This window comes from Solanum stenotomum, chromosome 1, assembly GCF_019186545.1.
Source record: "Solanum stenotomum isolate F172 chromosome 1, ASM1918654v1, whole genome shotgun sequence".
Lineage (NCBI taxonomy): Eukaryota > Viridiplantae > Streptophyta > Magnoliopsida > Solanales > Solanaceae > Solanum > Solanum stenotomum.
Genome location: NC_064282.1, coordinates 101,215,341 through 101,225,495, shown reverse-complemented (window position 1 = coordinate 101,225,495; position 10,155 = coordinate 101,215,341). Strand labels below are relative to the sequence as shown.

The 10,155-nt window shown below is 29.3% G+C and overlaps 1 protein-coding gene across 1 annotated transcript; it reads right to left on the bottom strand.

Moving 5' to 3' along the window:
• Window positions 1-410: 410 nt before the first annotated feature.
• Window positions 411-9,907, bottom strand: LOC125877372 (protein LAX PANICLE 2). Its single transcript, XM_049558687.1, has 4 exons — window positions 8,878-9,907; window positions 8,595-8,645; window positions 8,398-8,470; window positions 411-754 (listed from the first exon to the last, which is right to left on the bottom strand). The coding sequence occupies exons 1-4, from the start codon at window positions 9,717-9,719 to the stop codon at window positions 575-577; spliced, it is 1,146 nt and encodes a 381-aa protein (XP_049414644.1). The 5' UTR covers window positions 9,720-9,907; the 3' UTR covers window positions 411-574.
• Between the last annotated feature and the right edge of the window lie 248 nt (window positions 9,908-10,155).

Below are 10,155 nucleotides of genomic sequence, written 5' to 3'. Positions count from 1 at the left end.
GGGGGGGGGGGGGGGGGGGGGAGGTTTGACTCCACACCCTTATGTTTTAGGTAAGTAATACAATCTGGTGATTAAGCTTATCAGCCAAAACTTTATGATGCACATAGTTTTGGGGTAACAACTTATATTAAAACTATGTTAATGTTGATGGCATTAAAATACAATTCCAAAAGAAAGAAAAAAAACTACTCTTTGTTGATGACATAGGTAATTAACAAGCACTAGCCAAAAGCAATCAATATAAGGTGAGTAAGGAAGGGGGGAAAAAAAGTGGATTGAGTAACAATAGTTTAACAATAATACCATGATAAAAAAATGAAATAATTAAGTACTCTTTTTTTGACGATTAGAAATTCTCGTCATCAGCTTTCTCGAGTTCGTTTTGTAATAGAAGGCCTTGTTTGACTTTCATGTTTCCCTTCCTTTTTTGCTAGGATTGAAAATCCTGTAATTTACATATCCATAGATAAAATCCTTGGATTTCCGAAAATAGTGTAAGATGAAATGTTTTGAGTCATTACTATTTGACTCTGACTCGGACTTGTTATAAAAAAGTCGAGGTATTTGTGGCATGTTAATTTTGAGGAGCAATTGTTCTAGCATAATGTAGAACCATGACATGATTAGAAGTTTCTGAAGGAAGCAAAGTGAGGATATTGTCAGCAGCATTAGTAGTAGTAGTCCATATATGATCTCTAACATGTTGCAAAGTCAAGAATGGTTGGAGTTGTTGGCCTCTACATGTTATCTCTATCTGGAGTTGAATAAGAGTCAAATTGTTCATTACATGCACCAAACATCACCATTATATTAGTGAAAAAAAATCATGTATCATTGTGGAGTCAAAATTTTCACTAAGAGAATTCAAAATATAAAGATGAAAAACACACAAAAAGCCAAGGAAGTTCACATATGATACGATATAGACTCTATGATATATATACATATCTTAGTTCCACCCTTAACCCCCTTTTGATACCTTAGTTCCACTCATGCTCGTACTGATATCTTCACTAAGAGATTTTAAAATATAAAAATGTAAACACACAAGAAGACAAGGAAGTTCACATATAATATGATATAGAGACTCTATGATATATATATATATATATATATATATATCTTAGTTCCACCCTTAACCCCCTTTTGATACCTTAGTTCCACTCATGCTCGTACTAATATTTCCACTTAGAGAATTCAAAATATTAAGATGTAAACATATAAGAAGCCAAGAAAGTTCACATATGATATGATATAGAGACTCTATGATATATATATCTTAGTTTCACCCTTAACCCCCTTCTAATACCTTAGTTCAGCCCATGCTCACACCGATGTTGCACCCATTCGAAATGAAACGATTTGTTTTGGTTACTCACTCTCACCAGTTAATATTCGTTGGAATGTCTCAATTAATTTTAATTTGCATCGCGTAAGATCAACTTAGAAGGAACCACTCCATACCCTCATTTTTCTCATTGAAAGGATCAATGTTACATAGTATGAATGCTTAATTATTTTTTAGTCATGAATAACATGACAATCAACTTGACATGATGGACATAACTTATGAAAGCAACTTGCTAAATGCTTGGCTAAAAAAGGTAAATATAAGAGTTTGCAAACATTTTGAATCCACTTTAACAACTCATTATTAATGGAATTAATTGATAGTTTGATATCTAAATAAGATAACTAACATGTTATAATACATTAAATTACACTAATAATTATTATTTTGTATATTATTAATGTATACACGTGTGAAATCAACATGCAAAAAAAAAAAAAAAGTAAGTGAGAACAGACCAAATGGGTCGGGCAACCCACCTATCCCATGGTTGAAAACTACTACAAACTTTAATCATATTAGAGGTCCACTTAGACTTTGCTTCTAATCTAGAATGATTATACCCTAGACTTCTTCAAATAAATAAATATGTGTACTCCCTGATTATGAGGTAAAGATTTCCAATATCTTAGTAATTGATAGAAAATTATTTTTATCCTTAGAATTGACAGATTAATATTTGAGGGAGAAAAAAAAAACAAAAAGAAAATATGTATATGGAATATAAATAGTGTATACTTTTATACTAATATACATATACTATACCTACATATACCTATAATATACATATATACATAAAACACAACATATACGTACCATACAATCGAGTGTACAACGTTCATAGTTAATAAATTAGATGGTTGAACGGTATATATTGGTAACTATCCCTTAAAATATCCCCCCCTCCGTGTAAATTTATGTTACAACACTTTTATTTCTAATTTATCCAAAAGATAAAAAACTGATATCATTTCATAATTAGTACCTTCTTCATCTCAATTTATGTGAATATGCTTGACTTGACATAAAATTTAAGAAATAAAAGAAAATTTTTTAAATTTGTGATTTGAAATAAGATACTAGTAGATGTTATTGTATGACTATAAATAATTTCATTAAAGATAATTTGAATATCAAAAATTAAAGTATCAATACTAAAATAATGTTATTTTTTGGACGGACAATAAATAAAAAGAAGGAAGTAACAATTTAGTTCTAAAATATTATTTTTTTCTTAGTAAAATAATTTACAAATACATATACATCTATAACTTATTTTTAATCACAAATTAAAATCTTTTTTTCTTTTTTAAAACTTAATGGTCAATCAAATTCCACCACAAAAATTGGAAGGTGGAGTACTTAATTTGTATCTACAAAAGGGAAAACAAAAAAAAGTAAACAAAATAAACTCTACATGACTTGTACATATCACTTTATTGTCCTATAACCTATGATCCTATATTCATGCACGTCTCATTCACGTTACTTTTTCTCTATCAACTCTTCAAAAGAGAATAAACTTAGATTATTTTTTAAAAAAAAAAAAATAGGAAAAATGACAAAAAAAAATTGTGAAATGAAGGTCAATATTCCTTCATGAATAATTATGAGACTTTAAATTCATTATTTTAAAGATCATTTTATCCATCCTGATTAAACGGAATTAAATAATTATTAAATTATACCCTTATTACTTTTCTTAATTTGTCGGCTATATTAATACAATTATTTATTATTATTATTAATATTTAACTATTCTCTTCTAATTTGTCTCTTTTGAACCATTCGTAATGATTTTGCTATAAACTAATAGATCATGCATTGCTTTCCTCCGACGTGTTCTTTCTTTTATTGTATTACTATTTTCTCGAGACGGGTCTAGCTCTTCAGATACAGTTTATCGATAACATGGTAGCTTTTAGTTATATTTATACATATATTAAATTTTTTATAAATATTTAGTTATAAATTCAGTTATTATTATTTAAAATTAATATATAAATTTTAAATTCTAAATTAGGTTTTTTATTTTCTTTAGGGTTACTTTTTAAATGGACAAAAAGTTTCTTTTTGATTCTGTCAAAGTGCACCACTTAGAGGAAAAGAGAGGAAGAAAAGGAAGGGTTTAAACTTTAAATATATTAATTATCTATGAGAAAATAAGAGGGTATTGGGTCCTACAATCCTCCATGGGATAGTTGAGTTGAAATGAACGAAAGCATGACGAAATTTATTGTCATATATAGAGTCATGATGATAATTGATAAGGGCAAATTAAGGCCATGCAAAAATTTAGTGTGCTAGGGCTTACCATGACGTGTTTCTTACGTGCGGACCTAATTTTTTTTATGGACTAAACACGTAAATATATATTTTGCTTTTTGGGGTGGTGTGTGTTGATAGCAAAGATTTAAATTTAAGATTTATGTCTGATCTGATATCATGTTAAAAAAATCTGATTATCTGATCTAAAAACTTAAAATGTTAAAAAGAACAAACTTTTAAGTATTTAAGAGTCATTTGATAGTTAGTTAGAATGTGTTGTATTCATGTATTAAATCATACATATCTTATACCCTGTTTGGTTCCATTATTTCTTTTGGGTTACAGATAAAATTCTATATACACACCAAATATGATTTTTTGTTAGCTATTTAGAATCAATCCCACATAACTAATTTATGTGTACAAATTATGAGAGAATTTACGATCACTTCTTTTTCCCTTGTTAAAACTCAATGCACTATTCTACGACGAGAGGGAGTTGCTCGAATGGTAAACACCCTTCACTTCCAACCCGAAGGTTGTGAGTTCGAGTCACCAAGAAAGCAAAAGGGGTGAGAGCTCCTAGGGAGGGATTAAAAAAAAAAAAAATCATCAAAAAAAAAAAGCACTATTCTACATTTGCCTCAACAAATATCGTTATTAAGCGCAAATTAGACCGTAAAAAAAGGAAAAGATAGTAAGCTTTTTGGAAATCTATCTTTCTATTGGAAAATCTAAAATCCTACGATTCTTCCGTGTTTAAACTTTAGGGTAAAAAGAAAGGGTTTATGTGCTTGTTTCATGATATATGTTCATATGATTCCATTGAGAATATGATTAAGTAAATAAGAGTCTATTTTCTCTAATAACTTAAGCTTTTAGATTAGATGATCATAGATAATATGAAATCAGAGCAGGCAAATGTCCTATTGGGTTCGAGTCACACCACCACCCTTAATCTAACAGAATTTCCATCCGTTTGACTCATAAAAAAGGAATCAAAGTAAGCACATGATCAAAAGGTCTGTTCAGAATATAACTAAGTAAACAACAATATTTAGAGATTGTTTGATAGGATGTATAAGAATAGTATTGATACTGAACTTTAGTACCAAACAACCCCTTAAACCTCCAAGAAACTTAGATGTAAGCAATACATATGATTAGGTAATGCAAATTAAGGAAAGAAAGAGAAAATATATATACAATTATGGTATGAACTATCATTGATATCATATTCCCTACCATTAAAACTTTAATCATTTGTCACTTAGTTGCCATGACGTGTTAGAGGGTTGTTTTTTTTTTTTTTTTTGAAAGTTTGAGTAAACACAAGACATGATAACCAAAAACTCAAGTCAACTTGGGTAGGACATACAAATAAAGGCCAAATAATAATAACATTAAGACGGCAATGATACATAATGTACCCATTCGTGAATATTAAGAAGCAACATTATTAAACAAGTACAACCTATACATTCTACGAAAGCATGCCACAATTACATAATTTCAATGCTTATAATATATATATATATGCAACAAGTAACACGTAGAATTAGAAATAGCTCCATTTTTATTAACTAATTAATAATAATGTTAGGTCAATTAAAAAAATTATTTTCGTTGAGTTTATCACTTTAGATAGAGATTGTTGGTACATGTAGGTGCATTTTTTGCGCTAAAGAAATGTATATTTATATGAGTTTAAGACTTTAAGTTATATACTAAATTTTATACCATCAAGCCACTTTTAGCTAGTATAACCTGTCGTATTTTCAAGATTATATCATTTGAATGATCTCGCAGCAGTGTATATAACTTAAATTGTATTTGTATTAGTACTTCGTTTAAGGATATGCTATTATGTACTGCACCACCAAAGAATGTGGTGCAGCAGATAAGATTGTCTCTATCGTAACAAGAGATTTAAGTTTTGACCCCTGGATATGAAATAATCTTATTGTTTTAATTTCCTCCAAATGGATCCTATGCAGAAGGAATATGGATTAATTCGACTCCAATATGAATACTGTACACCGAACACAAAAAGAGATTATGTAGTGCAAGGAAAGAACAATAAAATAAACCATGTGGCTTCGAATTAGTCGGGGTACAAGGGTTGACATATCGTAAATACATATAATGAGTCCTAATAAATAGTATGTATGGAATGTTTAAGAAATATAATAATGTTATATGTCATACATCCTAACAACTTAAACATTAATCCATTCAAAGTCGTATCTTTTTTGTATGTGTTTATGATAAAAACCCTAATACAAGTTATTATTTTAGGTAGGTGAAGAAAAATTATTTTATTCTATAGAAGCAACTTGGAAAAGAGAATTTTTTAGCTAATTATTTAATAACATTTGATGTAAATTTATAGCTGGTTCTTAACAGATATTATTATCAATCATTAATATGGAATGAATCTTAAAGGATCCTAACATCAAAATAAAATAAAAAAGCTTAAGAGGAAACAACTATATGATTGACTGTTTCTTTTGTCTACATGCATGCAAATCACTTGACATTCTTGTATGTAATTATTTATTGATTTCCAATTTAGATTATTAATTAATCTTTTGTGGTTGGGTTTAATTAAGGGTTATCGAGGAGAAGTTGTTGGGATATTGAAATAATAAGTTAATATAAGTTCTCCTTTTAATTGCTCAATTGGCTAACTAACTAATAAATTCATATGCATATCCTACAACACCATATATGTAACAAAAATTGAAATAATTAATTCATATTAGTGTACAAAAAATACAAATAAGCCATTTTCCATTCTATTCTTTCACGCACATAAATATTAGAAGCAAGATGAATGAAATAGAAAAAAGATGGAATTAAAGTGATGGATGTTATAATTTGGAAACCTAATTTAAGATTTTTAATTTTAAAACCATTTCTGATCATTATCAGGTAAATAATAGAAGAAAATATGTAAGTCTAAATGAGGAAGAGTGCATATGTGCAATACGACGACAACAACAACATAACAACATAACATATTTAGTGTAGTCTCATAAAATGGGATATCAACAGAGTAGAGTGTACACAGACCTAATTCCCCTATCTTAGAGAGGTTGTTACCGATAGTTTCTCTGCTCAAGAAATGCATTTATTTATATAATATAATACTTGAACCATTCCTCAGTAATAGCTTTTGAAAAAAATTAGAACTTTATTATTTTCTTCACTAATAAAGGGGGAAGAAAAGGAAGAGAATTCCAATCACTATACGAGTTTTAGAAACCTTTGGAAGCTTTAAGCGATGGACTTGTTTGGTATAATGAGGGAAAAAAGGCTTCATCTAAATAGATGTGCTAGGCATCTATATTCCAAAATGTGTTTTAGTTTAACTGTATACGAAGTTTAATAAAGTAATTTTTTTTTTAAAAGATATTGTAATTTTAACTAAAGATATGCATAATATATCAAAATGATTTATGAATTTGATCGTCTTAAATATGTTAGGTAGGATATTAAATTTATAAAATTATCTAATTTAGAAAGTGACTTTTCTATATACTTATGACCCAGAATCTATATAGGAAAGCAAGCAACTACGCTTTCAGTAAGTATAATCTTATTATATGTATATTTTATAAATGTTTTTCATCTATATACACAAATTCGAATAGAAATAAGTTCAATTTTGTATTGAAGTATGACATCATCTCATTAGTTATTTAACTACAGTATATTATATCTCAATACACCCTCTCATATGTAGGTCTGATTTTCCTTTATTCATGAACCAAACACATGGCATATACATGTTTTTCTGCTTATGGGATAACGGTGAGATTTGAACTCAGAACCTTTTATCTACTTTAATACAATCTTAAAGTATGTGAATCATTTCATTCAAAAGCTTAAGCTTTTAGAAAGAAAGCACTTTTATTACTAAATCCTATTACGTATATTTCAGACACAAATACAGTTAAACCTACAACACTCGCTCTAAATTCGCATATATATATATGAATCATTCCACAAAGATTGGAAATGTTACTTTCTTGGAAGTAAATGAAAAGAAACGAACCGTGAAAGTCATCAAAAGTGCAAAGATTTATTCCTATTAAGAAAGAATATTTGAGTGATTTTGGGGCTAATAAGGTAGCATGTAGTTTTCTTTTTCTTGTGTTTCTTACTTTGTCCATACTCTAAAATCATTCAATAATAGAATAATAACAATGTGCTAATTAATAATCCCTGCATATATTTTTTCTACTATGCACTTCCTTAATTATAAGTAGTTTAAACAAAGATCTTAAGCTAATAATACAAAAAGAGAAAGAATTAATGAAGATGGATGGCTACCTAGAAAATGTACCTCCCACCTAATTATGAAGTTCCCTCAATCCATAATGAATATTACCCTAAATAAAATCATTAATAATTAATTAGTTCTGCTGTTTCTTTCATGTTTTTTCCCCACACCAACCATTGTAAATTAACATGTTATGGATTTAATGGTTCAAACATTATATTGGTCTTATTAGTTCTTCTTGAAGTCCTATAGTTAACGGTTTTTCAAGCAAACATGAAACATTTTTTCAAAAACCATTAATAAAATTTGAGTCGGTTAATTTCTCTGATGGTTAATTCAACTATAGTTATTATATCAGAAAGCTAAATCACATTCTTTGATGAAAAAAATAAGAATCAAGAAGAAGCTTATGACTTTCAAAAATAATAACGAGTGACCATCTAAGAAATCAACCAGCAAGGATATAGAAATGCAATGGTGGGTTACATACCTCTGATTCATTTTCCAATTGTAGCTTATTGACCAAATACTTCAAGACTAGTCGTATTGTCATCCTCCCATCTCTTTAACAATTATGAAAATAACCAAAAAAAAAATGAAATAAATTAAAATGTTAACCAAAATTAAAAGAAATATGAAGTTTAAATTATAATGAAACAAAAAAAAAACAAGTAGATTTTGACTTACTTGATCCTAAGGTAGCTCTTGGATATTTGTGGCAAAAAGGGTTCTTTTGTTCTGCATCATAAGGCAAAAGTACACAAATTTAGTCAATCATATTTTGAAGATAATTTGGAAAGAAACTAAATAAGCTATAGGAAAAAGAAAAAACACAAATTATGTAGCTAAACAGTAATTAAATTCGTTGCTAATCTTATGTAGTAGTATGAATTAGAGATAAATTATCAAAACTAGCAATTTAACAACAAATTAGCAACGATTTTTTTTTTTTGATTTTGTATTTACTTACTGGTTTGAGGATGGTAGTAGCGAAAACCATAACCCAGAATGTGGTCTTCGAGGTGGATGAACAACCCGAAAATCTATAGAACTTGGTCCTGGAACCCCTCCCAGTATTGGGAATGGTCCAGGACCAAAATGTGAACCGGATGACACTAGAGACAGATTCATATTCTGTTGGATTGGCGCGGTCATAGGTCTAAAACCCCAATTAATAATCTCTTGTTGTTGTGGAAACATTGTCGTAGAACTACTTCCTACACCCATCCCTGGATATTGTTGTAAAAACAAAGACGATGATGTAGTAGTAGCAGTACTAGTAGTCAGAAACTGTTGTTGATATCTTCGAGGTGGTAATGGTGGTGGTGGTGCTCGAAATTCATTTATATGTACTGTTGGTTTCCCTTGTTGGGAACTAACAGTTGGCAATAGATCAAGTTCCACTAATCCACTTCCACCTGTTGATCTTCTAGAATTCTCTTCTGGCTTATTACTGGTGGGCATATACGTATGCCCACCAATACTTAACTGAAGCCACCCTTTTTCCTCTTCGTCTTCCTCTTCCTTGTGGTTTTTGTTGTTAGTATTATCATTGTTGTTATCTTTGGAACTCGAACCAGTTTCATTAATACTTCCGGTTCTTGACTCATCTTCAGCCATTACTGCTAGATCCGACCCTAAAACATATGAATTATCTCGTTGCACATAATATTCCTCATCATCTTCTGCATCTAATCGGGTCATAAGATTAAAATTACTCTCGTAATCACCTAAACCAAAACCATAAACACTAGTACTCCTTCGAATTAAATTCTCTCTAGAAATGTTTTCACAAGGATTGATCATAGTCATGTTGATATCCTCGAGAAGAAAGAGATATCGCTGAAAATTACCTTGATCTCTTTAATGTAAGCCATAGAAATAAGAAGAGAGATATGTTTTAGTGATATTTTTGGGAAGAAAAAACATGTTTTCTTGAAATAATGGAGATAGAGATATCCATTGACCAGTAGAAGAAAATTTTCTAGTAATAATATATATACATATATATATATATATACTATATGTTATTTTTTTTATGATGGACAAAATATCATAAAAAGGGACAAGAAGGAGAATAATACTTAGCTACCTGCGAATCTCACTTTCCATTAATTCTCTTTGTTTGGAAGTTTGTAAGGGATGAAATTTGTTTTTTTTTTCTTTTTCCATAGGGGTAAAATAGATGGTGGTAAGTCACTTGTAGACATAGTATTTTATTTATATTATATTCTTCTAGCACATCTCT